Source organism: Aspergillus glaucus, assembly GCF_001890805.1.
Source record: "Aspergillus glaucus CBS 516.65 unplaced genomic scaffold ASPGLscaffold_7, whole genome shotgun sequence".
NCBI lineage: Eukaryota > Fungi > Ascomycota > Eurotiomycetes > Eurotiales > Aspergillaceae > Aspergillus > Aspergillus glaucus.
In genome coordinates, this window is record NW_019170459.1 from 931,963 (window position 1) to 958,710 (window position 26,748).

General features: G+C 50.6%; 11 protein-coding genes across 11 annotated transcripts; 4 read left to right on the forward strand and 7 right to left on the reverse strand.

Annotated features, from left to right (window-relative positions):
• Positions 1-182: 182 nt before the first annotated feature.
• ASPGLDRAFT_45743 (class I SAM-dependent methyltransferase) lies at positions 183-1,208 on the reverse strand (the record flags this gene model as incomplete). Its single annotated transcript, XM_022546313.1, has 2 exons — positions 1,151-1,208; positions 183-1,104 (listed from the first exon to the last, which is right to left on the reverse strand). Exon 2 carries the CDS (start codon positions 1,011-1,013, stop codon positions 183-185), a length of 831 nt encoding a protein of 276 aa, XP_022402424.1. The 5' UTR covers positions 1,014-1,104; positions 1,151-1,208.
• Positions 1,209-1,496: 288 nt separating this feature from the next.
• Positions 1,497-2,948, forward strand: ASPGLDRAFT_65673 (NAD(P)/FAD-dependent oxidoreductase; the record flags this gene model as incomplete). The annotated part of the gene is made up of 3 exons (XM_022548927.1): positions 1,497-1,545; positions 1,635-2,613; positions 2,666-2,948. 3 exons carry the CDS (start codon positions 1,497-1,499, stop codon positions 2,946-2,948), a joined length of 1,311 nt encoding a protein of 436 aa, XP_022402425.1.
• A 1,566-nt stretch (positions 2,949-4,514) lies between these two features.
• ASPGLDRAFT_65674 (TBP family protein) lies at positions 4,515-5,538 on the reverse strand (the record flags this gene model as incomplete). Its single annotated transcript, XM_022548928.1, has 4 exons — positions 4,515-4,531; positions 4,583-4,997; positions 5,079-5,166; positions 5,261-5,538. 4 exons carry the CDS (start codon positions 5,536-5,538, stop codon positions 4,515-4,517), a joined length of 798 nt encoding a protein of 265 aa, XP_022402426.1.
• A 2,492-nt stretch (positions 5,539-8,030) lies between these two features.
• Positions 8,031-10,432, forward strand: ASPGLDRAFT_147293 (electron-transferring-flavoprotein dehydrogenase). Its single transcript, XM_022541919.1, has 3 exons — positions 8,031-8,400; positions 8,466-9,984; positions 10,042-10,432. The coding sequence occupies exons 1-3, from the start codon at positions 8,103-8,105 to the stop codon at positions 10,139-10,141; spliced, it is 1,917 nt and encodes a 638-aa protein (XP_022402427.1). The 5' UTR covers positions 8,031-8,102; the 3' UTR covers positions 10,142-10,432.
• Positions 10,433-10,805: 373 nt separating this feature from the next.
• Positions 10,806-12,625, forward strand: ASPGLDRAFT_24737 (putative pre-RNA splicing factor Srp2; the record flags this gene model as incomplete). Its single annotated transcript, XM_022543414.1, has 8 exons — positions 10,806-10,857; positions 10,934-11,016; positions 11,139-11,316; positions 11,381-11,386; positions 11,442-11,608; positions 11,960-12,033; positions 12,087-12,183; positions 12,239-12,625. 8 exons carry the CDS (start codon positions 10,806-10,808, stop codon positions 12,623-12,625), a joined length of 1,044 nt encoding a protein of 347 aa, XP_022402428.1.
• Positions 12,626-13,820: 1,195 nt separating this feature from the next.
• On the reverse strand, positions 13,821-15,830 carry ASPGLDRAFT_1385835 (AGC family serine/threonine-protein kinase). The gene is made up of 2 exons (XM_022541623.1): positions 15,825-15,830; positions 13,821-15,756 (listed from the first exon to the last, which is right to left on the reverse strand). The coding sequence occupies exon 2, from the start codon at positions 15,670-15,672 to the stop codon at positions 13,978-13,980; it is 1,695 nt and encodes a 564-aa protein (XP_022402429.1). The 5' UTR covers positions 15,673-15,756; positions 15,825-15,830; the 3' UTR covers positions 13,821-13,977.
• Positions 15,721-16,179, reverse strand: ASPGLDRAFT_34503 (uncharacterized protein; the record flags this gene model as incomplete). Its single annotated transcript, XM_022544441.1, has 3 exons — positions 15,721-15,756; positions 15,825-15,890; positions 15,946-16,179. The coding sequence occupies 3 exons, from the start codon at positions 16,177-16,179 to the stop codon at positions 15,721-15,723; spliced, it is 336 nt and encodes a 111-aa protein (XP_022402430.1).
• A 397-nt stretch (positions 16,180-16,576) lies between these two features.
• Positions 16,577-17,618, reverse strand: ASPGLDRAFT_123271 (dihydroneopterin aldolase; the record flags this gene model as incomplete). The annotated part of the gene is made up of 2 exons (XM_022540386.1): positions 16,577-16,756; positions 16,809-17,618. 2 exons carry the CDS (start codon positions 17,616-17,618, stop codon positions 16,577-16,579), a joined length of 990 nt encoding a protein of 329 aa, XP_022402431.1.
• A 400-nt stretch (positions 17,619-18,018) lies between these two features.
• ASPGLDRAFT_73607 (uncharacterized protein) lies at positions 18,019-22,022 on the reverse strand (the record flags this gene model as incomplete). The annotated part of the gene is made up of 3 exons (XM_022549682.1): positions 20,311-22,022; positions 18,301-19,502; positions 18,019-18,222 (listed from the first exon to the last, which is right to left on the reverse strand). The coding sequence occupies exons 1-3, from the start codon at positions 21,632-21,634 to the stop codon at positions 18,019-18,021; spliced, it is 2,730 nt and encodes a 909-aa protein (XP_022402432.1). The 5' UTR covers positions 21,635-22,022.
• A 52-nt stretch (positions 22,023-22,074) lies between these two features.
• ASPGLDRAFT_45758 (Dor1-like family protein) lies at positions 22,075-23,784 on the reverse strand. The gene has a single exon (XM_022546314.1). The coding sequence runs from the start codon at positions 23,629-23,631 to the stop codon at positions 22,168-22,170; it is 1,464 nt and encodes a 487-aa protein (XP_022402433.1). The 5' UTR covers positions 23,632-23,784; the 3' UTR covers positions 22,075-22,167.
• Positions 23,785-24,070: 286 nt separating this feature from the next.
• ASPGLDRAFT_169179 (acid phosphatase DET1) lies at positions 24,071-26,118 on the forward strand. The gene is made up of 2 exons (XM_022542685.1): positions 24,071-24,219; positions 24,275-26,118. Exons 1-2 carry the CDS (start codon positions 24,205-24,207, stop codon positions 25,967-25,969), a joined length of 1,710 nt encoding a protein of 569 aa, XP_022402434.1. The 5' UTR covers positions 24,071-24,204; the 3' UTR covers positions 25,970-26,118.
• The last annotated feature ends 630 nt before the right edge of the window (positions 26,119-26,748 follow it).

Here is a 26,748-nt window from a genome sequence, read left to right on the forward strand (position 1 = left end):
TTTTTTGCATCGGCAGACCCGGCAGCTTGTGAGGATTTAATTGCAATTTTATCCGACAAGATAAGCCTAAGATCCAATGATCAGCTGCTATACGAAGTAGACAGGAGGCGATCGCGATGACTGGATCACGAACCAAGAACCAATATAATACAATAAATATAATACAAGGATGCCCCGTACAATCAACCCGACTTTGGCCTCGGCCTCAGCACATAGCGCCAAGTCGTCCCAAAATGCCACCTCTTCTCCTCCACAACCTCTAGTCCGCTGTCCCGTACGATCTTCCCAATATCCCGATTCCACCAGCACCCGTGCCGATCCGCATGGGCAGGAGCCAGGTTATCGAGCACCCGGTTCAACCAGTCATAGTACGATCGGCCATGCTCAAGCAGGAGAATCCGCCCGTGCTGTGGCTCCGTGATAGAGCCCAGATGCCGCAGCGTGCCCACCGGATCTGGCATCGAGCAAAGACCCATTGTCTGCACGATCGTGTCGAAATAGCGCGGGTTGGCTGCTCCTGCAGCTGCCACTGATGGATTGACGGCACCCGCGTCTGCCACGGCAAAATTCACCCTTTGCACAAACCGCGGATACATCCTCTCGAACTTCTGCCGCGTAACATCCACCATCTGCGAGCTGAGATCAATAAACGTGACGCTCAACAACCCCTGTCCCTGCCCTTGTCCATATTCGTGTCCGCGCTCCACCCCCTGTCCCTGCCCCTGCACCTGGCTCAGATCATAGTGCGCCAAGTTCCGACCAGTACCGCAGCTGACCTCGAGCACATTCCCCCTTGCCATCTGGATAAGATGGTGCCGTTTTCGGCCCAGTCGCATCAGCTTCTCTGACATGTCGACGTCGGCGTCAAAGGTGGACGCTGTGTGGTTGTAGCGGTCTGAAACATCTTGCGGGACGGTGAGGGATTGCGATTGGTTGACTTCGCGGGTGTACGAGGCGTAGAGAAAACCGCAGTAGGTGCTTATGGTGAGCATGCCGATGCCCATGAAGGTCATGATGCGGGGGGAGATGCCATGTTTTGGGGCGGTTGCTGAGGGAGGTGGGTTTACGAGTAGTGGGTTTGCACGCTTGGGGAGATTTCTTGTTCTATATGGGTCAGGACTGTTTTATCTTCTGGTTCTGGGGTACTCACTGTGGATGGGGGATTTGGCTATTGAGTCTCTGCGGGCCCGGGACGGATCCCGCTTTTTTCAGCGAGGCTCTCCCTACTCGGGGCGCGCTCATCGTGCCTGTCAGGTGTTAGCTGAAAGCATTATGACTGAGTGCCCCAGAGATCAATATACTAACAATAGTATGAGTGTGGTCAAAGTACGATGGAGCGACGTCGGAGAAAGCGGTGTCGGATCTGAAGATCTTATCAGCCACCTTAAATCCAATTGACTTCTCCGCATCCGCAGATTTTTTGGAGATTTCTTCAGGAGTACTGTACTCTCGAGTACGTCAATTGCCCTTCAACCAGGAGGTTATAGCAGCAGACAATGGCCCTGCCAAAGAATATTCTGATTGTGGGAGGAGGAGTTTTCGGACGTGAGTATCGAGGTCTCCCAACATATCAATCGCGACAGATTGCATTGCGACAGAACACCGAAAAGGACACCACTAACTACCAACAACAGTATCCACGGCATTGTCCCTCTCTAACCGCCACCCATCCTCCAAAGTAACCCTCCTCGAATCCTCCCCCACAATCCCCAACCCCGAAGGCTCCTCCGTCGACACCTCGCGCATCGTCCGCGCCGACTACTCCAACCCCGTGTACTCGAAGCTCGGCGCCGCAGCCATCGACCGCTGGCGCAACACCGAATGGGGTGCTGATGGCCGCTACACGCAGAACGGACTTATGCTCGTCTACCCGAATGGTCAGGGGAATGGGCGGGACTATGCGATGAAGAGTTATAAGAATGTGAAGGAGTTGGAGGGCGATATGGTGGAGTTGTTGCCGAGTAAGAGGGATGTGTTGAGGGCGGCGCCGGCGTATTCGGAGGAGTTGAATGTTGAGGGGGGGTATGTGAATTGGGGGTCTGGATGGTCGGATGCGGGGGCGACGGTTGCGTATGCGAAGCAACTTCTTGATAAGGAGGGGAAGGCTGTGTTTAGGACGGGGGAGGTTGAGCGGTTGCTCTATGATGAGGAGGAGAAGGATAAGGTTACTGGCGTCGTGCTTTCCGACGATACTACTCTGACCGCGGACCTAGTCGTCCTCGCGACAGGCGCCTGGACAGCGAAACTTATCGACCTGCGCGGCCGAACACTTTCCACCGGTCAGGCATTGGCCTACATGCAAATCACCGACGAGGAACAAGAAAGACTCTACAACATGCCCACCATCCTCAACTTCGCAACGGGCATGTTCATCATCCCCCCACGGGACAACCTACTCAAAATCGCCCGCCACGGCTACGGCTACCACAACCCGGTGACAGTCTCCGTACCAGGACCTGACGGCAAGGGAACGATGCAAGTCAGTATCCCAGAGAAGGGTGTTCCCATCCCGCTCGAAGGCGAGGAAGCTTTCCGCGACGCAATGAAACAATTCCTCCCTGATCTGGCGAATCGACCATTTGTCAAGACCCGCGTCTGCTGGTATACAGACACGTAAGTCCCTTTTACCCCCATCAACCCTACACAAGTACTAACAAGCAAACAGCCCCGAAGGCGACTTCATCGTAACCCACCACCCAACCTCCAAAAACCTCTTCATCGCCACCGGCGGCAGCGGCCACGCCTACAAATTCTTCCCTGTGCTAGGCGACAAAGTCGTCGACGCGATGGAGGGCACGCTGGACCCCGAATTGCAGGATATGTGGAAGTGGCCGGAAGCCAAGGGTGCGGATGTGTTTGAGGGGACTGAGGATGGGAGTCGGTCGGGGCAAAAGGGGCTTGTGTTGATGGAGGAGTTGACGAAGTCGAAGCGGGAGAGTAAGTTGTAGATGTAATGTATATAAGGCGGGGTGGTCCTTTTTTAAGTGTGTATGTAAGTATGTGTGTGTGTGTGTGTGTGTGTGTGTGTGTGTGTTTTCCTATGAAGAATTGTATATTTAGTCATCATCTAGTTCAAGTTTTCTACCTCTGGAGTAGGCATCATGAATACGCCTCAGGGTCCGACGCGCCAGAGATGTCTTTAGCAAGAACCATTCGACAACGTAGCTTGTAGTTGCTTAACGGTTGCAGCAGGTAAAGCAGCCACTCAAAAAGTGATCTTCGCATTAGACTTGTGAGAAACAACAACAACAAAAAAAAAAAAAAAAAAAAAAAAAAAAAAAAAAGAAAAAAAAAAAATCCCAAGCCGCTAATCCCAGTCTCTTCGCAGAGTAAGTACAGCGATTGACTCCAATCATATCCTGTGAATTCAAAGCGAGCAGAATCAAACAGTGACAGCTGCATACTAGTATTCTGAAATCTAAAACCAGAGCCAGAATACTCCATGCTAACAAACATATCACATAATGCAAAAAACGCATCTGACACCACATAGGATCCAACAAACACAGACACCAAGAGAAAACTAAGACCAACCCTCCTCAACCCAGGACCCCAACTCCTCCTAGCACCATCATGCCATCATAGCCCTAACCCTTTTATCGGTGTGTGGAGCAGGTCCAACACCCAGGGGGTGGAAGGAGGGGTTAATTTATAGCCTGCGATATCCCAAGATCGACAAACATCGTCTACCTTGCGTTCAGCTGAATTGTTCTTGAGTAAAAGTATGAACTATACAAATACAAGTACCCCCGGTACAGAGTATCTACTATTGTCGATCGTTGGATGCTTTTCGCTGGTTCGCCGCCCGATAAGTTACCGGAGTCAGGTCTCGCATGAACTATCGACTATCGGAATGCCTCAGCTGAGGCTCCCCAGGTGGCGTTTTTTGTCTGCATGGACGAAATATGCATTCCAAAGAGTGCTGTCGGGGCACTCGGTAGTCCTCCCAAGTAATTAATTAGGGCTCACCTTCAAGCGTAAAAAGAGAAGCATGCTCATGGGCAGAATCTACAGTTACGGAGTGAAATCATATCTGTTGAACCATTCATTAATTTTTTTAGGAGCATCAAGAACTGATACTACCAACATCAACCTCGTAACGAATCCCAAATCCCCGTCCCCTAGCGAGAACTTTTTTTTTCTTTCTGGTTTTTCCCCATTTTTCCCTCTCAAACCAGTAACCTAACTTCCTTGTCAATAGGCAAAGGACAAATAATTAAGGAGGCAACCATTCGACCAGCGCACAGTACCACCCCCTAATCCTGCGGTGTGCGACTATCTAATTGTAATCTTTGAGCGTGAAAAAGTAGACAACCGGGTAACCACCTTCGAATCGCTAGAACGCCGGATAATGCTAGCATAAACAATCGTAAAATCAAAGAGTGAGCGAAGGCACAAAGTCCTGCTCGAAACCTCCGGGCAAAAAGAGAATAAGAAAGTGATAATACAAGTTAATAGAGAAGTGTGAAGTATGTTTTGATGATCTCCTGTGCTTGGAGAATCAATGCATAGGCTTAGACCTTGCGGAAGTCTAGAGTGCCAATTAGCGGGTGTCTATTTTTTGAGATCAAAAGAAACATACCAGAAAGCACAGGGTAGATCAGCTCGAATGCCTGGTAGATCTCTTCACGGACCTTGGCACCTGTCAAGACAATCTTGCCACTGACGAAGATCAACAGGACAATCTTGGGCTTCATCATACGGTAGATGAGACCGGGGAACAATTCGGGTTCGTAAGAACTGAAATTGTGGTGGCGACTGGCCAGACCCTCCAAACGAATGGGGAACTTGATGTCACACGAGCCGACGATGTTCTGGATCTTAAAATCCGTGAACTTGGCGTTGAAACCAAGCTTCTGGATGATCCGTGCGTACTTCCTGGAGGCCAACTTGGAGTCATCTTCCGATTTGGCACCGGTGACGACCATCTTTCCCGACGCGAAAATCAACGCAGTGGTCTTCGGTTCTCGAATACGCATGATGACGGCAGCGAAACGCTAAGTCAAAGAAGACAAACAGTTCAGCCACACTGTACCCTGACGCATAAAGACACTTCAGGGAGGTGTGGAAAGTAATACCTTTGGGTTGTACTCCGCATTTCTTGCATGGAGTGCGATGGTTTTCAAATCCAAGCGACAGTCAAGGTTGACAGTTGCGACGATGTTTCTTTGGAAGAGACATGTTCAGTATTCTGGTAGACCAGAAGGAAGAAAGCAAAAAAAAAAAAAAAAAAAAAAAAAAACAGCAAGAGTATACTCACTGCAAAGTAGGCACAATACCACTCCCCGGCGCGTTGGCACTAGGAGTCGCAGCAGGAGTTGTGGGCATCACCCCATTGCCGTTGACGGCGTGACCTCCGTGCTGCTGGCCATTCATCAATCCATTCGCACCCTGAGAACCCATCGCCATGACGCCATCTTTTTCAGAGGACGGCGGGGTCGTCGCGTCACCCGCACCACCGGGGAAGGACAGGGAGGCGGGAGAGGTGAAGGCCTTCGCCTGATGAGCGTTCGAGGGATGAGTCGTGAGAGAATCCATACTCAAAGCCGAAAACCAGCCGAGACTGAAGAGGGTACAAAAATTAGGTTCGATCGCACACGTGCAGAGATGCAAGAAGTGGCAATCTGAATCGAAGAACATCAGTAAAGACAGCTTCATGGAGAGCGCCGTGGTTGGGAGAGAGTGGGCAGTGATTCTGGAAGAATCGGTTGCGAGGGAGTGAATCTCGGGGCAGAAAAAATCAAAATAGCGCCATACCCTTTGAGGCGGTGGGAGATGGACAACTCAATGTCTCCCCCGACAAACAAGCAGAAGCTTCTGTTTCGCTTTGAGGATAAGAAACTCGACTGGGACAGACGGTGATCCTCGATGGAAGAGAGGAAGAGGATGGGAGTCCACGAAGGGAAGATGAGGAAGACGTCAGATGCCGACCGACGGAACCCGGAATAGGAAAGCAGCGGAAGTCGGAAAAACCACAGCCAAGTGTTTTTCCGAAAAATAGAAAAGAGTGCTCAGAGGACAGAACGACAGGATGCGACAATAACAGGGAAGCAAAGCAAGTGAATATTTTTTTTTATCCCTTTCCAAAACAGGAAACCCGGGATGTTCTATCTGCAGTGAAGAGAGTGTGATGGTGGTAGAAGCGCAAAAAGAGAGTAAGACTTCCTGATTCGGTAAGTGTAAATTACCTCTGCTCTCTCTTTTTTTTTTTTTTCTCTTTTTCTTTTTTGTTTTTTTCAGCTTCTTTTCCTATACGTGGATAAACGTCTTCCCGAGCGAACCCTTGAGATATTTCCTAAAAGAGGACGTGTAGTAGAGAAAGAGAGGGCGGTGATGTATTCGCGTGGATAGAGTGTATGGATGGAAAGGGTAGGGGAGGGGGCGGCGTTCCGGGAGTGCCAAGACCAGGATCAGATTCCAAAAAGGCGACACGAAAGTGGGAGGTTGGGCCTTTATATAGTCGCACTCTCCGAGCGGCGGGCCGGGGGAGGCGAAGCAGGCGTCAGGGGAGAAAAAAAAAAAAGAAAAAGAAAAATGGCTGGGCCCGGGCGGTGGCGGCAAAAAAACAGCGTGCAGTGATAGGCGGTGACAATCCATGGGTCAGTTTAGAGAGAGAGCCGCTAGTGGCTAAGTGTCCTTTATGGCTCATTGTGATTCGCCTATCCTTTGATTCAATTACCCGCTAGTCCCACTTGGGTTGTTGATCCAGGATTCTCCATTGCTAGGCATGTTTTTATTGGCTGAAGGTTTATTTTCTGTTTGGAAAAATTTTCTGGTCCAAACCAGGGTATGAATCACTCTGTCCAATCACAGGGCTGGCTTCTGTCCGCGTCGCTCCTGCAACCGATGCATCCCGGATCCACAAAAAAGCCATCTGGACCAATAAGACGCGCGGATAGCTGTTCGCGGTACTTCTCGCGACGAGTACGCGCCAACGGGGGTCTTTCTTTTTTTTTTTTTTTGCTTCCGTGTCCTTTTTGGCTTGGCATCTTCCCTGTTGTTCGGTGCATCTTCGAACGGTGTGTTGTCGTCATGATAGCTTAATCTATCATCTGTTGAGTTTACAAGTATCAACTATTTGTAATAACACATTCTATCTATCTATCGGATGCCCGCATAACTATTTCTTTTATAGTAGCCAAGATAAGATGGGTACAGTGCTGACCGGGCCCGCGCAGCCGCTGCTCCCCAGATCTCAGACACTTTATGATCCACCGACTCGCAGGTGTCCGAACATATGAAATCATCATCGGATCTGGAGATTTTCTGTGCACAGTACGGAGTACTGTAGTTAATTCTATCAATTATAACACAGCACGATAGGCACAATAGAGCAATACATACCGGTATGCTTGTTACATACCATCACCATGCCATACATTTGTAATCGGCTTGCATTCTTCCAGCAACAATTGACCATCGTAGTCATTGTTGTGTACGAACAGAGCGTATGCTAGCAAGGCTGATCCACATGATACCATTGTTGTACTCAACTATGTTATCATGTGATCCTACATTGACTGCATTCAGTCATGAAGCCGGGGCTTATTATTGAACCGGTCCCAATTGACAAAGAGCGGTTACACTCGGCAATTCTCCAGACTACTGACAAGACAAGAAACAAGAGAAGAGGGGTCCTCCCCAGATCTCCGGATCAATCAGCATTGTGCACTGTTACTACCACCATCTCTGTCGGTTCTCTGGCGGAATTACAGAAGAAGCCGCGGAACGCCTGGATAGCTACCGATTCACATAATCACACCTCTGATTGGCTCGTGGTGCTCTGGTAACCTCGGGTACCAGTGCTGTATGGCCGTGACAATACCATTACGAACGTTTTCGCCGAGTCGCCTCTACTACTGTTGGAGATGATGTCTCTTATTATTCTGGGGATGCTCCATACTTGATCCTTTCTTCTTCTTCTTCTTCTTCTTCTTATTCTTGATGCTATCTTGAGAATAACGGGTTGTGTCGTGCTGTGAAAGTCGGTAGAGCCTACAGTCAACTTCCGCATCGTTATTACTCACAACTTTTTTTTTTTTTTTTTTGTTTTACCCTTCGTCTTCACCCCTCTGAATTGATCTCCCACCCCTCACCTTGAAATGGCGTCAAGAGGTGCCCTCCTCCCTCTTCTGAGGCGAGAATTACCATACTTTCCTCGAATAACCAGAGCTTCCTCGTCCTTCTCAACAATCGCACGCCCCGCTCGAGCTCCGAAATCGAATACTCCTCTCACTTCTACACGGTCGATCCGTCATACCGCCCTCCTGCAGGGACAGCGCCAAATTCGAGCTTTTTCGCAATCGATATCCAGAAAACTTACAGATGAAGAGGGCCGTTTCGATCCTCGTCAGGTGGAACGTGAATCAGATGAGGTCGACGTTTGCATCGTTGGTGGAGGTAGGTTATAATCTATGCCAGAGCAGAGCGTGCAGCTTTGTTAACTTGCAATTTCCTTTCTCTAGGTCCTGCCGGTCTCTCAGCAGCAATCCGATTGAAGCAATTGGCAAATGAAGCTGGAAATGAGGAATTCCGGGTCATTCTACTAGAAAAAGCAGGAGAGTTGGGCGCACATATTGTTTCCGGCAACGTTCTCGAACCCACCGCAATCGATGAATTATTACCGGACTGGCTATCGGAGGACAACCCTTCGCGATTCGAAGGTGCGACACCGGCTGGCGATGACAAGATGCGGTTCCTGACCAAGAATTCGTCGTTCCCGATTCCGGCGCCTCCACAGATGAACAACCACGGCAACTACATCATTAGTTTGAGTCAGCTGACCAAGTGGCTCGGTGAGCGGGCAGAGGAGATTGGCGTGGAGGTTTACCCTGGATTCGCTGCCAGCGAGGTTGTCTACAACCATGACGGATCGGTGAAGGGTGTCGCGACGAACGATCTCGGTGTGGGTCGCGATGGAAAGGCCAAGGACTCGTTTGAGCGGGGCATGGAATTCCATGCGCGTGTTACGCTACTTGGTGAGGGTTGCCACGGGAGCTTAACGAAGCAGGTCATCAAGAAGTTCGATCTCCGGCGCGACAGCCAGCCCCAGACATATGGTCTGGGTGTGAAGGAAGTTTGGGAGGTTCAGCCAGAGAAGTTCCGACCGGGTGAGATCGTGCATTCCATGGGATACCCGCTTCCCTCGGACACATATGGTGGATCGTGGATGTACCACTTCGGTGACAACATGGTCAGCATCGGGTTGGTTGTTGGACTCGACTACCCGAATCCGTATTTGTCGCCCTACGGTGAATTCCAGAAGCTCAAGCACCACCCGCTTTTCAAGGAAACTCTGGAAGGCGGAAAGTGTATCTCGTATGGTGCCAGAGCCTTGAACGAGGGTGGTTTCCAGTCGATACCCAAGTGCGCTTTCCCCGGCGGTGCTCTTATCGGTGACTCGGCTGGGTTCTTGAACCTTCCCAAGATCAAGGGTACTCACACGTCCATGAAGTCGGGTATGTTGGCGGCGGAAGCGACCTACTCGGCTCTGCAAGGTGAGACACCTGGCACCGTGTTCCTGTTCGACTACGAATCTGCGCTTCGGAACTCGTGGATCTGGAAGGAGCTGCATGCAGTACGTAACATGCGTCCATCGTTCAACACCTCGCTCGGTCTTTACGGAGGTATTATGTACTCCGGTCTGGAAGCCTACGTTCTCCGCGGTAAAGGACCCTGGACCCTCAGCCACCACAGCACGGACGCTGCCGCCACCAAGGAGGCATCGCAGTGCCAGAAGATCGACTACCCCAAGCCAGACGGCGTTCTCAGCTTCGACATCATGACCAGCGTCAGCCGGACCGGAACCAACCACGAGGAAGACCAGCCGGTGCATCTGCAGGTGGAGGACTGGGACAAGCACAAGGATGTCGCGTGGCCCAAGTACAAGGGTGTCGAGAACCGGTTCTGTCCTGCCGGTGTGTATGAATACGTTGAGGACCCGAGCAAAGAGCATGGTGTGCGGTTCCAGATCAATGCGCAAAAGTGAGTTCTTTTCCTCTACGATATGATTGTCGATCATCAAGCTAACAAGTATTACAGCTGCATCCACTGCAAGACTTGCGACATCAAGGTGCCCACACAAGACATTAACTGGCAGACACCCCAAGGTGGCGAGGGACCGAAATACTCATTGACATAGCGCTATTCGATACCCTGGTGAGATGGTGTAGATTCAACATTAAATTCTGTGTATATATATGTCTGCATTCAACCGGCTGGATTTATTGGGGAAAATGTATTTTACTTGTTGTGGTGACCATAAGCAGTAACTTAGTCTGGTTCCGCGGGGAGCGAACCGTGGAAAGGACTGAATAGTGCGACGTTTATCTTATTGTTATGGAGTACTGTATATAAGACACCTGTAACAACGATGCGATCGCCGTTAAGTCAAAAGTGAGGCGAAACAACTGAAAAGACCATCTCCAGTCGCTGGTCGAGGCGTTATTTTGCCTGGCGGTCAGCTGACTCGTTGGATTTAACTTTCTGTTATCCTCTTCAACTTCTACTTGTACTCTGGACTCTTCTGAGTTGTTTACTTACACTCAGACACTGCTGTCCTTGTACAAGGACTGTCTTATTTTCTATTGTTGTTGTGATTGTTTGCGCTGTTTGTAACTCCACCTCTTTGCTGGCTCTTCTCCTCTTCTGCACCTCCATGCGTGTGCTTTCCTGGACTTTCTCACTAGGACCGATTTTCTCCATTTAAGGCCTTCTTCTTCTTACTCCCCAAGGTTTCTCGCGGATTCTTCTTTGGCCACCACTGTTTATTCCCTGGATCAGATATTCGTCACCTACTGGACACCATGACTGAGGTCTCCAATACTCGACTTTATCTCGGGAATCTTCCCCGCAATGGTATGCGCTTCCACCACTTCCACTGCCAGAGGTCTATCCCGTTCGGACTGGAATCCTTCCTTGAAACCCCAGTTAGCGCCCGGAGTAGGATATCCGCTTCACATACATGGAAATCCCTCATCCCACTTGGACATCTGCACTCTGTTTGCGCGCGCGCGCGTACGTGCAGATTGATGTGAGGAGGAGGGGCTACCTGCGTGTGTGACTGAGTGGCTTTTTTCAGGATTACCCATCTGTCAAAACTGGATCCCTTTGAGCATTTTTGCATGAATTTTTGACAGGATTCTTGTTTGGACCGCGTCGAGCTAACCATTGGTGTTGCTGTTTCAGTGACCAAGCAGGATATTGAGGAGCACTTTGGCAGCCATGGCTCGGGAAAGATTACTGAGATTAAGCTCATGTCGGGGTTTGGTTTTATTGAATATGAGGATGCGATGGATGCGAGAGATGTTGTTCCGGGTAAGTGCTTCGTCTGTTTACCAGTCTGGCTCGATTACAGTGAGTAACTAACTGATAGCTTTAGCGTTCCGTACGTATCAACTCAGGCCAGCCACGCTATCTTACTCCCCCTAACCGAACCTCAGATGGCAGTGACTTTAAAGGTGAACGACTCACCGTGCAGTTCGCGCGTGGACCTCGCCGTAAGGAAAATTTCTCTGGTGGCCCCATGGATCGCCCCGGTATGCCTCGTCCGCGTCGTACCATTTATCGCATGCTGGTTTCTGGCCTTCCGGAAACAACTAGTTGGCAGGTTAGCAGCCCACGTCTCCTTGGATCTGGACCTTTTCCCCGAGCTTTTTTTTTTTTTTTTTTTTTTTTTCCCTGCTTCTGGAACCTGGTCTGGATTTCTCTCCCCCCTCCCAATTCGCACTTGAATGGCCATATTTAACAATCCTGGAATCTCTGGAGCTCAACACAGGATGCTCCTCGGAAATATACCACCCTGGATTTTTCTTGGAAAGCCATCCGTATCCAAAAGTTCAAATGCTTGGAATACCGTGGCCACTGAATCGGACCATTTTGGATATGCCTTTTGCTTTATTGTTTTGTTTATTCACGTTTACCAGGATTTTCCAGCTGGCTCACACCTTTCTCTCTCTAGGACCTCAAAGACTTTGCCCGTCAATCTGGCCTTGATGTAGTTTACTCAGAAGCCGGACGTGAATTTGGAAGAGGGTGGGTTCCAACACATTGCCTCCAAGGAAAGGATCCAATTAACACCAGACAAGGTTTGTCGAATTCGAAACCGCCAGTGATCTGAAGACAGCCGTGGAGAAGCTCGACGGACGCGAATTCAAAGGAGCCAGAGTGAACTGCGTCGCGGATGTAAGAACCCCCAGGAACCACGGAAACTAGGAAAGGAAATCCTCATCCCTCCCAGATCCAACCCTACCCCTACCGTGAACCCTACCGGGCCCGTTCCCCCCGAAGAGGCTACCCACCCATTGATGACTACGACCGGAGATTCCCCCCTGCACCCCGAGGCTACAGCCCGCGCGACCACTACCGCGAGCGCTCCCCCATCCCCCTCCGCGGAGAATACTACGACCGAGATGGATATGGCCGTCGCACCCCTCCCCGCCCCCGGATTGATGACTTCCCTCCCCCGCGCCGTCCCTATGATGAGCTCTATGATGCGCGCGCTCCGTTGCCGCCCCCGCCACGCTTTGATGACCCTTACATGGCGCCGCCTAGGCCTTTCGGACGTCCTCGCTCGCCGCCCAGGGGTGGTTATATGCCGCCTTATGACCGCCGTCCTTACTGGTAAATATATTTATTTTGCTACGTGAATCCGTCTAACCTAGACCCCGCTTACAATTGATACAAGATAAGATGATAAAAGCATTGCATGGCGGATACCCATCACTATGTTACGGAGTATGATTTGCTAGTTACTGTTCTTGTTTATTCCCGTTGGCTGGACCGAAGGATGATTCACAACTCTGGATTGGATATTACTGCTCAATATCGATGACCAGGAGAGACGGGATCTTATGTGGATACGATTTATGGGTCTCTGATTTGGAACTGGATTTACCTGGGTTCGACAGCTGCAGATATGTGAGGAGTATTTTCGACATTTCAATGGATCAATTTGTTGCCTTTATAACGGACTCAGCTCATTACCCGAGGAGGATATGGCCGTACATTCCTTCCGATTGTATGTGACTGGCTGAGACTAACCATCTTGGCTTGCTGTAGTCAAGGAATGGGGATGTAAACAACGTACTTGTAGCTGGGGTTGCACCATGCATAGTACTGACAAATATACCCTAGCAATCAACAACCACACAGGCAAACAATAATACTTCAAATTCTATACCTGTACCAAGCAATGAGACGGTTACTGTGTTACTCATCTCTAAAATCAGTATAAATACCTTCGTCTCTTCTCTTCCTCTTTATTTACATATCCAAACCCTTACTTTTTACTCTTCCTACATACACCCCAGCCCTCCAAAACAAAATCGAAACTACAGCCACCATGCACATCCCAATCCTCATAACCACATTGCACTTCTTGGCCAGCAATGTCCTCGCAGTCCCAGCTCCAACTCCTATTCCAGGTGATATCCCGCCTGTATCCGAAGGCCGTCCGTGCTCGATTATCTGTCCGGATTCGGATTCTGGGCTTGAGTGTCCGGATGATGCGGTAAGTATTTTACTATCGATGGAGTACATGTATATGTAGTGCTGATGATAGCGTTGTTTGGTTAGTTGGAATAGAGGATTTATTCATAGGTATGTTTTTTTTTTTTCTGGCTGGAAGATGGATTAGGTTGGCTTTTGTGTGCTGATTGCTGTGGATAAGTTGATGGTTGTTTTGTTTGCTGTATTTGATCGAATGTCTGTCTGTTGAGACTAGGCCAGCATACCAGCCATTTTTGATTGGAATTGTTGCACGGGGGAAAGAATAAGATCTATGTATGTATGTTGATAAAAATGACGTACGGAGATTAAGATCAAAAGTCGACAATTGTACCCGTATGTATTCGCAACGAAGCAAGCTAGCAATCTAAGAATATACACGCGCCACTGTACTGTACATCCCCAAGCGGCGACACAGATGCAAACTGTCTGTAAATACACCCCAACAACCCCCAACCTACATACAGATAGTCAATACAACCCATGATCCAACAAACTACTCGACGCCACAAAACTAAACCCCCCAAACGGATCACTCTCCATCCCCTCCACCCGGCCACCAGTACCAGTAGGCACACTTCCCCGCTCATCAATTCCGCTCCCAGTAGTGAGTGGGAGACCCGTAAAATCCGCCGAAAAGTTCTCCGCGAGCGCCGGGTCCGTGACAACGGGGCTAATAGGGGCCTGTACCTCGCGGCTCTCGAGGGCCCTCCAGTCGATTTTGCGGAAGAAGCGGTGTTTCTTGATGGTCTGGAGGTCCTTGGGCATGTGGTAGCCCAGGCGTTTGGAGGGTTCTTTGCGCATGAGGCGGGTGAGGAGGTCCTTAGCGTCTGGGCCGAGGAAGTAGGGGAGAGAGAGTTTTTGTTTTAGGATTTTCTCCTGCAGTTTGGTGTTGTTGTTTGCTTTGAAGGGTGGGGAGCCGGTGAGGAGGTCGTAGCCTAGTGCGCCGAGCGACCACCAGTCGCATGCCTTGCCGTAGGATTTACCCTGGATAACTTCTGGAGCCATGTACTCGATGGTGCCGAGGGAGGAGTTGCAGCGGCCGTCTTCGTCGGCGGCGACAATTTTGCTGAGCCCGAAGTCTGTGAGGAGGAGGTGGCCTTCGCGATCTAGGAGGCAGTTTTCGGGCTTGAGGTCGCGGTAGATGACGCCGACGTTTTGGTGCAGGTGTTCTAGGGCGAGGACCATTTCGGCCATGTAGAAGGCCGCCATGTCTTCGTCGAACATGCGCTCCATGGCGAGGTGGGTGAAGAGTTCGCCGCCTAGGGCGTATTCGAGGATGAGGTAGAGCATCTCGTGGTCTTGGAAGGCGTAGTATAGCTTGACTACGAAGGGGTGGCGGTTGACGCTTTCCAGGATCGTGCGCTCGGTCTTGGTTTGCTCCACGAGTTTCTTGTGCACGGTGATTGAAGCTTTGCGGAATTGCTTCTGCGCATATAGCTTCCCTGTCAGTCTGTGGCGCACTAGCAACACCGTTCCAAAGGAGCCTTTGCCAAGGCAGAGCAATGGCTCAAAGTCGTCTGAAGCCATCTTCCTGCACAGCTGGTTGCGCATGCTTGCCGCAGGGTCTCCTTGGCTCTCCTCCGTCTCAGCATCAGGGCTGACAAAGTCGTGCTCCAGAGGCACCTCATAGCTTGTCAAGACCTCCGTCTGGTCACTGTCCGAGCATACACTTGCATTGCTCGGGGTCTCGGAGCAAACACTTGGTGCGCTCAGGCACGAACGATTGTCAGAGATATGCAGCGAATCAAGCTGCGACTTCAACGCGCTGACACCTCCGCAGCCTGTCGTTGGCTTCAAAACAGGGCTCGCACCGTTTCGCGCAACAGAAGGTGATCGCAAACTGGGAGCTCTGGAGCTGGTAGCCGAGATATCTGACATTTCATCGCCTGAACCAAGAGGTGTAAAACCACGGACCGTCGACAGCGCAGCAGGGACAGCATCGCATGGCACCTTCTTCTTCTTCTTCTTACGGCCGCCTCCATTTCCAGCCAGTGGGTTCGCATTGATTGCGGGGATCGGAAATGGACAGCCGTTGGTTTCTTTGTTGTTCGTCGGTTTGCTCTGCGAACTGGTCTCGTTCACGGCGGGCTGATTGTCTACCTGGGGAGTAAAGACATCGCCGACGGAGAGATCGTCATGAACCGGGATCGACGAGGAATGCATCACGTCCGTAATACGTCAAAATCTCGCGGAGGTATTTAAGCAGGATCGTTAACCAAAACTGCCTACATCCAGGCTCAAGTTATTCTAATAATCAAATCGTCAGCTATTTAGCTTCTTGGAGCTTATGCAAGGGCAAGGCACCGGAAACATACATCCAATCTCGTAAATGATCTGACCTTATAGGGCGGCGCGTGAGAGCACCAGATATACACCAAACCCTGTATAAAGCAGTTTACCGTCCGCCCTTATTCAGGACGGACCAAGGACCCCTACAAGGACCCCTAGCCAAACCGAGTCGTCGTTCTCCGACGATCCCCGCAGCCAGGCGCCGTTCGACGAAATCCGGGTGTCGGTCAATGCGAACGCGTCCGGGGAGGAGACCACTGCGGTCCGGTCGTTCAGACCCGAGTCAATGGCCTGGGGAATAGCGGTAGGGGAGGAGTTGGCCAGGCAGCCAACGGAGAGCAGCAAAGCGGATGATGGGAACGAGGGCGAAGGCTGGCACATAGAGGAGTGGGTGTGGAATGTCGTGTTGATAAATGGTGTACAGAGGAATATACCAAGAGTATATAGACGAGAAGAGCACAGATTCTCCAGGGAAGCTGGTAAGAAAAAGAAAGTCGAGGGTTTCTTTTTAGATAATTCTTTGTGTTGCGGTCGACATCCGCCAATCAGGGGGCGTATAACCTCAGCTGGACTAAGCCTATTTTGGAAGTGAGGCTGTCACGTGTCTTGGCTTATTGGATATATTATTTCTCATATTTATGCTTATTCAGGACAATCATTGGCTCATAAAAGGCAAGAAAGGAGTCAGATTCAGGGATACGAGTTGTGCGTTGTATGCGGTGATCACATGCAAGGGTTGATATATCCATCCGTATAGCTTCACTTTGTATACATCTAATTAACTTCTGAAAAACGCCTGCGAGCGTGTAATTTCCACCCCAGATCTCTCCACAAACGCCAGAGCACTAGGCTTTTCCACCTTGACCGTGACTCTTTCATTCCCAAAGTCCACCGTCACAATGCGCGCGATGAAAGTCGCCAGTGCTTCGACCGTCTGGAACGCGGTGCTTTCAACTTGCTATAATCCTCATTAGCAAAAGCTCAATCCCAGCAGCAGAGAGAAAACAAACCTCAGCAACCCCCCTCGTCACCCCCTCCCAAGTCCCAACCACCTTCTCCCCCCAAGCCAACTGCCCCGGCCCCCTAAACCCCAACGAGACAATAACCGCCTGCTTCTCAACCCTCTCATGCGAATTGACCCCCAGAATACAATAACACTTAATCCCCTCAATCTGAAACTCCTCCTCCACCACAACGGCATATCGTCCCGCATCAGCCGCCACAGCCTTACCACCAGCCCCAGGCGCACTATCCGGCTTATACCCCCAAGCCGTCACACTGCGATACCTAACCCCTTCCTCAGCCCGTAAATGCGCCTTGGGGAGGTGCAACCACACCTCACACTGCCCGAACTGCCCATCAATAGGCTCCGAGGCGGGGCCATCGGTAACTAAAGCAGCCCTCGCCTGCGCCTGCGATCCAGCCGATGACGATGCGCTGCCCCGTCGTCCACCGTGGCCCGTCTGTGTATGCGCCATGCGGCGAATCCCCGCGGAAGTCTCGTCGAGTAATTTCAATCCGCAGTTCGCGACGATAGCCGCGATCAGACGTACATCTTCCTTTCCATCGCCGGTGCGGATATCCTCGTCCAAGCGGCGGTAGAGTTTGCCGTAGTCCAGGGAGAGGGAGACGTCGTCTGCGGCGGCTGCTGCGATGGCGGAGGAGTAGGAGAGTTTTAGGGATGCGGTGCAGGGTTGGGGTTTGCCCGGGCGATGCCATGGGTCTGGGGCTGCGGGGAGGGGGAGGTGGATGGAGCGGAGGCTGACGCTATCGACGACGGCGGGGAGAGGGGGGGTTTGGACGCTGAGTTGGGTGGTCATTTTGCTTTGCTTGGGAGATGAGTTGGTGTGCGATGTTGGTGAGAGTAGTCAAGTGTTTCTGTGTATGAGTGGCGGCGGTGGTGTCGTCAATATAGGGTCATTGGCGGCTGAGATTGAGTTAGTCGAGATGGGTCTGACGTCGTCGACACGAATGTCACTTTGTCACTGCACAACTTGACACTTTCAGTTCTTTCAAATATGAATCCAGAAAAATCAAAGTGGGGGAGCGCGGGGTGAAGCATTAGTGATAAGATGCGATAAGACAGCGTCTACCGAGTGTGTTCACGCCGTACAAAGCGAGGAGCTATGAGCGAAGATTGTTCTAGCATAAATGGTAGAATAAAGCATTCTAATATCTATAAGAAAAAAAAGCTATGCCAATATATATGCTCTTAAAGAATCAAAGCTCCCCTTCTTCACTCCCCTCAGCCTCTCCCTCTTCCTTGTCCTCCTCCGGCGGCGGCGGCGGTGGAGGCGGAGGTGGTCGTGAATGACCCCGGTATGGATACTGCCTATCCCTATCGCGGTCCCTATCCCTATCGCAGCCTCGATCTTGGTCATGATCACAATATCGGTCTTGAGATCGGTCTCGAGATTCTGAGAACTGTCGGTATCTATCATCTGAGTGACGGCGCTCCGAAGGTAAGTTCTGCTGCACGATGTGATCGATTCGTTGCTGGACGGGGTCTGTTTCGCCCTCTTCGGGTTGGGGTTTGGTATCTTTGGGGTTTTGCGAGGGTGGTGCTAAACGGCCATTCGTGTTCATACTCGTAGATCGGTTCTGAGAGGAGGATGGTTCTGTAAAGGATGATGATTGTTGTGTATCAGACTCCGGTTCGATCGTTCGCTGTCGCTTAGGGGGTTGTTCCCCGTTCGTCGGAGCTGGACTATGACCCTGGTCGTTTCGAGAGTCTGACTCCGGTTCTCTTGACCGTTTCTTCCCCATACTCTCTTCATTCGAGGGGTTGGCGCCCGGCCGCATAATCCTAGTCTTCTCAGTACCCTCCTCGAAAGCCGTAACGGGTATGGTCGGGTAGTACTGGCTATGTCTCTGCATGGCATTATTCTCATACAACTGCGCCATGCGCATACAAGCGCGCCGCACCTCCCCCAAATCAACATCTAACTGCACCCACCACGGCTGACCAGCACCATCGTCCTTGAATGCGAGATCGCAATTGCGGGCTGCAGCGTACAGTGCTGCAGCGGCGATAGTCCGCGCGCTGAACTGTATTGCGAGCATCGTGAACATGGAGTCGTTAAGGAAGGCCCACGAAGCGTTGCGGAGGTGTTTGTGGTCCTGGACGCCGAAGAAACACATGAAGTCGTAGAGTTGGCGGTAGGGTTGTTCGAGTTGGAGGTCGAAGCATAGTGCTTCTAACAGTATATCTTCATGATGGAGGATTGTGTCGCGCCACCTCCAAAAGTCCTTGGACTGTTCGTCCACGATCATGTTTGGTTGCTTGAGTGCGACCCGGCAGCATGAGATTATAATCTCCTTCATCCGACGAACGGTCTCTTCAACTTTCATCGCGAGGAATAACGACGTAGCTGCGATGTTGTACGGATGCGCTCCCGGGTGTCGGGGGGTGTCGACCATGCTATGCCGCATGAAGAAGCGGTGCATGTACACCGCTGCCGTTGCAAGTGTGGGCTGTGGTAGTTTTAACATGATACCGACCTGGGTGATAAAGTTCACGCCTTTGCTGCGGCTTTGGTTTTCCGTCTCGAATTTCATCCCGTCGAGCTGGGAGGGTGTTCGTGTGAGTTCTTCGTCTGTGAAGAACCATTGCGATTGCGACGCGAGGAGGATCGGATTCGATGGACATGGGACGGGCCGCTGGTCGGGGTGGGGACGAGACGACGCCATTGCGAAGGCGCTTCCTTAATTACCTGTATCGAAGCAGCAACCAGAGGTAGAATGTAAGTGTCAGTGCTTTCGCCTCGTCCGCGTCCGCTCGAGAAAAAGTGTATCAAACGCGCGTTTGACGGTGAGGAAGTGGAAGACGCTCGTTTCGTTTCCCTCCTCAACACTAAGACAATATAGTAGTATCCCTTAGATTGTATCAAGTTAACATGCTGGATTTTCATTGCATCGTGGCCGGAGCTCGCGTCAGTGCCAGTCGCACACGACTGGTTCTTCTTAATCGTCGGAGGTCAGGATAGGGCGGACGAAGGCGGAGGGAAAAGCCGACGCGAAAACTGCGAATATGCGAGTCAAGAACGATTAGATATAGCTGTGGATAAGAAAAAATACGTAGATTTGAGGATAGATTGGTCGATTTGTCGCGGAGGAGTTTTCTTGTCTAATGGTGCTTTGCCAGTCTTTTGGCGAGGTCGAATGCGAGATGCCGGACCGGAGAATTTTATTTTTCCGGCATAGTTCTTGTGAATACGGAGTACAAGGACTAGATAGTTAAAAAGTATATATTCAACAGTATATTATCCAAGATCAGTAGAATAGGTACAGCATAATATCAAGTGGTATCATATGCCAGCGGATATCCTGACGCATCTATGCGCCATCCGCGGTCCAAACTCCGAATGGCGCCGTTGCTCATATATACACTGTTGGTACAGTGAAGAACAGAAAGAAGAAACTGAGATGCAAGAACATGGCCCGGAACCCACCAAAAAAAAAAAAACAGCAGGCATATCCAAAACGAATTATACACGGCTCACTCCTCCTCACTGACCTCACTTTCATCGTCGCTGTGAGCGTGGTATTGTTGCGATGCTGGTTGACTATAACTATGCGCGTTTTGTTCTTCTCTTGCACTTTCTTCAAAAGCGGCTTCCATTTCTGCTGCCAGAGCATCGTCATCTTCAACCTCCTCTTCCTGAGCCGGCTCAGGTGGGGCCTGCTGCGCAGGAGCGGTATGTCCAGCAGGAGACGGGAGTCTGAGATCTTCCATCTCCTCATCATCTTCGTCGTCTTCTGCGCCATTCGAAGGCGTACCATTCGAAGAGAAATGGGCTGGATTGATATTGAAGGCAGGGCGAGACGGAGGCGGCGACCCCATATCGATAATCAAATCTCCATCGATAATGATATTAGAACCTGGCGACGGAATAGTCTTATGCGATTCCAGAGCAGCAGTTCCTGTATCGGAAGGTGTCGATTTGGATTCGGGCTCTTCGAACTCCTCCACTTCGATATTGGCCTCGGGCTTGGGGCTTGGCTCGGGCAGTGGTGGTTCTTTCTTCTTGGTAGGCTCTGCCTTCTTCTTGGTAGGTTCTGCCTTCTTCTTGGTAGGTTCTGTTTTCTTCTTCGCTGGCTCGGTCTTCTTTTGTCGGGGAGGATTGGTCTGGGTATTTGGTCGCGGCTTCGGGCTTGGGGCACGTTTGGCAGGTGCAGGTATCGACAGAGTATCGGGTTTGCTTGTGACCTGGGGCTCTGGGGTAATCCGATCAAACGAAGACTTTTCTTTTTCATCATCATCCTCATCACCAGCCTTGGGAAGGAAGTGTCGAAAATCGTAGGGATTGCTCTCATCCGCAGGGCCATCCTCATCCTCGTCGACACTTTCGGGCGCCTGCTCATCCCCCGACACTTGCTGATCCTCCTGCAGAGTCCTGAGCTGTTCATATTGTTCCAGCACCTGTTTTTCTGTCTTTACTGGGGCCGATCGAAGGTTGAAGTTCAACCTTGTTACGACTGGCTCCAGCACGAACGCTTTGCGATCCGAGTCGAAGACCAGAACATAATCTTCCACTTCAGACTCCTGTGTTGGATCCACACTACCTTCATACAAGTATGTCAATTTATTGTTCTCCGTGCTCTGTGGCTTGTCCGTGATAGTGAGATTATAAAGATCCTGGGATTGCGACGAACGGGTGATCGTCGATCGCTGCTGTGGAGTTGCAGATTTGGTCTTGTAGTTGTAATTGAAGTTGATCAACCGTGATTGCGAGAAGGTGTCTTGCCTGGTTAATCTGTCGCCCAGAAGCACTGGGTATTCGGCTTGTTTCGTTGGGTCGATCATACCGCCGGTCGGTATGGCGGAGGTGGCCATTGGGGCGGTTTTTAGGACGAACTCGCAGAGGATAGGAGGAAAAGAGGTCTTGGAATCGTAGTCAAGGTAATATTTCTTCTATATATATAATCCGTGGTGACTAGGAGGGCCGACAGACTAGTCGGTAGCATGCAAGGAGAGAGACGTCACACGGGGAGAGGAGAGGACGGAGACCGGAGGATCGAAACTGGCCACAAGGTGAAAGAATACACATAACAAAAAACCACAAACAAAGGGCGCAAGGCTACTCTAGCATAGCATCGGCCAACGTCTGACCTCAGCAACCTTATCTCCGGACGTTGGTGAGATGAAAGAAAGAGAGAGAGAGAGAGAGAGACAGAGAGAGTTAAGGAATGACGGCGGTCGGTCCAGACAACGCTGAATGATCACTCCCGCCGCGCTAATGCCTTATATGGTTAGCGTCCCCGAGGCTATGATTCCCCGTTTAGAAACCAATAATCAGTAGGTACTCCGTAGTGTTGTGCTATTGTTCCGTGCCATTATACATATAGAATATTAATCCATTGTAAGAATCAGTGGATGGGAGATGCAGATCGCAAGGTTCCTCCAGGGGACCCTGCAGCGGAGTTCCCGCCGGTCAGCTGCTCTAACCGCCCTGCCAGAGCCCTATGCTTTCTCATCACTTCTTCCCATTCGTAGACAATGCTATCTTCCTCGTCCTCGTCCTCAACATCAGTCAATTCTGTCAGAATCATACTGAAATCTCCTCCAAGTCGCCCCAGACTAGCCGCGCAGTACAGGACCTGAGTTAGAAGACTTTCCCGTGTAGTCTTGTTCTGGATATTAGGTAGATATGTACGTAATGTGTCCGTCAGCAGCTGGACTAGATGCATGGGAAATGTGGACAATGCTGATGGAAGGCATTTTAAAGGATCCCCAGGGTGCGTATGTCGCGATGATGCTATTTTCGCCCGCGCATCGAGTCCTCGTAAGCCCGCGATGGCCAGGTCAGGTTCGGATTGATCGGGAGTAAATATGTTTTTATACAAAGAGACAATCGCAAAGCTCTGCTCACGGAAGATCTCAATATATCGCTTCAAAAATCGTTCTGTCTGCTGGCCCTGGCCACCTTGCTTGTCTGCATTGCGTGTTCGGCGTTGAGTTTCTTGATCTGCGAGTTCTCGTAAGGGATCTAAGGCCTCTAAAGTCGACACCAGGTTTGCCAGTCTGCAGATCAAGAAAAGAGCACCCAGCGCTCCCTCGCTCGAGCCATTTCCTCCTTCGCTATGCAGATTCTCCAATTCCGGCGCTACCCGTCGCAGCCAACCAACTGTCCGCATGGCAGCTGCAAGCCGAAGATTCTGCGCTCGCAAGCTTGTGATAAGGTTTGTCGTCATCTCCTTCATCGCATCCTCGGCTTGAGCAGCCACATCTTTCACCAGAGGGGAATCCGGATACAGGGTTTGCAATCGCTTAATATGAGTGTAGAGGTCCAGCGCAGACGAGTATGTCGTAGATGATGAAGCCCCTGCAGTTCCCAACGCAGCAGCCGCCGACACAGCTGTTGATAGTAATGTGGGCAACTCTAAGATATCCGAGAGACGGTCAACGTTTCTCGCCAGCTGCATCGCCTTCTTCCGCCGCATGAGCGCAACATTCTCTGCCGTCCGACTGTATTTCGTCGAGAACTGGACTGCCTCTTCATCAAGTTTCGGAATCGCATCTTGGAGCCGTCGTGATTCGCGTGTGAGCTCGGGGATCGAGGTACGAAGATTTGAGAGGTTATCGGCAGAGGTGATGAAGGCTTTATGGGAGCGATTGGACAAAGCCTGGAGGGAGAGGAGCGTGGAATGAGAGGACTGTACTAGCGACTGTGTTTCTGTCGTCGCCAAGGATTCGAGGGAGAGGGTAGTCACTCGGTTCAGGTATCGAGACGTCGTCGCATCTTGTTTGGGGGCGCGGGGGCGGGATAAGGTTGTTGTCGGACTTGTCGAACCCAAATGAGGAGTCAGTAGTTCGTATAGGGAATCATCCATTATGTGCACTCTCTTTTCCCTCCTGTTTCTTTCTTTATGATGTCAAAAATAACTGGTGGTGGTATCTGAAGCTGGTCGATTGAAACGGGCCAGATTGGAGCTTCCGCGTTGCGATAGAGTACGGCGGTCGTTGCGGCCACCGGTGCAGTACCTCCGAAGTTGGCAGTGATGAACAAAATTCCCAGTAGACATACGTACCTCCCAACGCCGAATCTGAGGAGATATCATGTTCAAAATCAAAGACACATTACCAGAACATGTTCCTTGCTTGAGTTACAAAGCTATTTCAAGCCATCAACCACATTCCAAATAGGTAACCTGGAGAAACGCTGCTTTGTAATGCGCCCAATCGGGATGGCCTCACATCACGGGCGGCGCTAACCCAATCCAGCAATTACCAGGTACCTTCAGTCGTTATCCTCATCGATTTCTTCTCTTCGTCTCCTGCTTTGTTTCTTTCGCATGGCCGTCGATACTCTTCAGAGGGAAGAGTAGGAAAAGAATACAGTGGATGTTCTGAGGGAGCTCCTCTATAATAGAATTTGACCCCGCTTCAAGTCTCTGATATCGACCATGGGCAAGCCACGGGTGAGTTCGGGCTCCTATCTGTGGCTTTAATCCCAACTAACACATCTCTCGATAGATGATCATTCTGATCCGCCATGCTCAGTCCGAGGGAAACAAAAATCGAGAAATCCACCAGACCGTCCCTGACCACCGGGTAAACCTCACGCCCGAAGGGCATCGACAAGCCCACGAGGCAGGTTCCAGACTGCGCGAACTTCTACGACCAGATGATACTCTACACTTCTTCACGTCACCCTATCGTCGAACGAGAGAGACCACAGAAGGACTGATGAGCTCTTTAACCTCCGATAGCCCCTCTCCGTCGCCGTTCCCGAGACACACCATCAAGGTGTACGAAGAGCCCCGATTGCGTGAGCAGGACTTCGGTAACTTCCAACCATGTTCGGCAGAAATGGAGCGGATGTGGTTGGAAAGAGCGGACTATGGACACTTCTTCTACCGGATACCTAACGGCGAGTCTGCTGCGGATGCGTATGACCGGGTGAGCGGATTCAACGAGTCTCTCTGGCGGTTATTTGGTGAGGATGACTTCGCTAGCGTGTGCGTATTGGTCACCCATGGTCTCATGACCCGGGTATTCCTTATGAAGTGGTATCATTGGAGCGTTGAATACTTTGAGGACCTTCGCAACATCAATCACTGCGAGTTCGTGGTTCTGAGGCTCAACCCGGACAACGGGAAGTATGTGCTGCAGAATAATCTGCGCACATGGTCTGAGATGAAAAAGGAAAAGGAGTTGGGGATACAGCAAGAACGAGTTTCCAAAGGACTGAGCGCTGCGCCTGTTCCATCGGAGGCACCTGTCCCCGCCAAACGCAGATGGGGCGGTTGTCCTGACGGATGTGATCACGGCATTCGCAGGAGGACTTCTGTACGAAACCCACGAACGAACGGAGCAGACGCAATGCGTCACGATCATCACGATACCCACAAAAAGATACCCGACACGAGCGCCCAAGACCCTGCCCAGGAGGCTACTGCGCGAGTCGAGCAACTAAAAGCAGCAGAACGCCCTCCAGACGCGACCAACCCCGACTCCGACAATGACAACGACAACGACCATGACAACGACAACGACCATGACAACGACAACGACCATGACAACGACAACGACCATGACAACGACAACGACCATGACAATCCTCAAACCTCCAACCCCAAATCAACCACCACCAACCCCGAAAACTCACGACCCAGCCTCTCACATTTCCACCAAGACAGCGAAGACAGCCTCCTCGACCGCCACCGCCACAACCTAGCCCTCCTCCGCCTCGGAGGCCGCGACGGCGGCGGCTCAATGAGCGGCTTTAACAGCCTCAACCCATCCGAAGACGAGCGCGAAGAACCCACCCCCCTAAAAACCCTTCCTCGACAAATCTCCCACCAAGCCAGTCCGTCACAGGATATCGGAAACGACGGCGACGATGAAGGGAGTGAAAGCAAGCCAGGACTGCAACGCTTGCGCCGTGCCCGTTCGCATAATAACCACCACCACCATCACAATCACTTCATTTCCAACATAAACAAGCGCAATTTAGCCGTGAGAATAGGTGACACCCTCGGTGATCGGGACCCCGAGACAGACGACACGGACCATCTACCCAATGATCGAGAGACATCCCTTGAACCAGAGCCGGAGGGAGAACCGGAGAATACAACTACGGATGTGCGGATCCAAGGACAAGAGAACGAAGATACCCTCGAAGCCGAGAGACGCAGGGACCAGAGTATCCGAGGGAGTGTTTATTGATAGCTTGGTGTTCTATAGCATTTTTCGTACATACATGCCTCTTCTAAGTTCGATCTAATTTGTAACGACTGACGACACGAATGCAATGATGTTTGACGTTTTCAAATGAGAAGGGCGTATCCCGTTAATTAGCTTAAATTGCCCCAGGGGCGTTGATCTTCTGGTATACGTACGGAGTATACGTCGACTAATCTATTTCAAACCATTATCAATCTCTACTTTCTACGCAAGCAAGTATAGCTCTAGCAAATCATAATGTAACATGTTTTCAATCTAGTATAATCCATTCTTCCATAAGATCAAGCAAACGAGTGTCTAATATTAGGGTTAATCAACAAATAACAAGCAAAACAATAACCTTGTCAACTTGTTTAATCAAACCAAGCAACGTGAAACATAACGAAAGATGAAACAGGGTATCAGGGAGCAGGTAGCAGGTAACAGTCTGGATATTAGCCAAGCGTCTTTACTATAAAAATCAATCAATCAATCAATCAATGAGCAAAATGATGGGACGACAGTGTAAAAGGAGATAATTGTTCTTCCTTTGTTTTTTTCTTTTTTTCTTGGTATCTATAATGAACAGATGAATGGAACAAGATCAAAAGGTATTAACGCCATGGCACTGGAAAATGTATAATTGAAGAAGTATAGTACCAAGGGGATGGAGAAAGTCAAAGAATCTATCAGGAAGGAAACTGTCAGGCGAAAAGCCAAATCCAGGGTAATGAGAATTAAAAAAAAAGATACAGTCACATGACTATAGATACATCGGAGAT

Coding starts and splice junctions, on each gene's coding strand:
- ASPGLDRAFT_147293 (XM_022541919.1), top strand. CDS start 8,103: ATGGCGTCAAGAGGTGCCCTCCTCCCTCTTCTGAGGCGAGAATTACCA. Junction 8,401..8,465: donor CGTTTGCATCGTTGGTGGAG/GTAGGTTATAAT, acceptor TCCTTTCTCTAG/GTCCTGCCGGTCTCTCAGCA. Junction 9,985..10,041: donor TTCCAGATCAATGCGCAAAA/GTGAGTTCTTTT, acceptor CAAGTATTACAG/CTGCATCCACTGCAAGACTT.
- ASPGLDRAFT_1385835 (XM_022541623.1), bottom strand. CDS start 15,672: ATGCATTCCTCGTCGATCCCGGTTCATGACGATCTCTCCGTCGGCGAT.
- ASPGLDRAFT_45758 (XM_022546314.1), bottom strand. CDS start 23,631: ATGGATGATTCCCTATACGAACTACTGACTCCTCATTTGGGTTCGACA.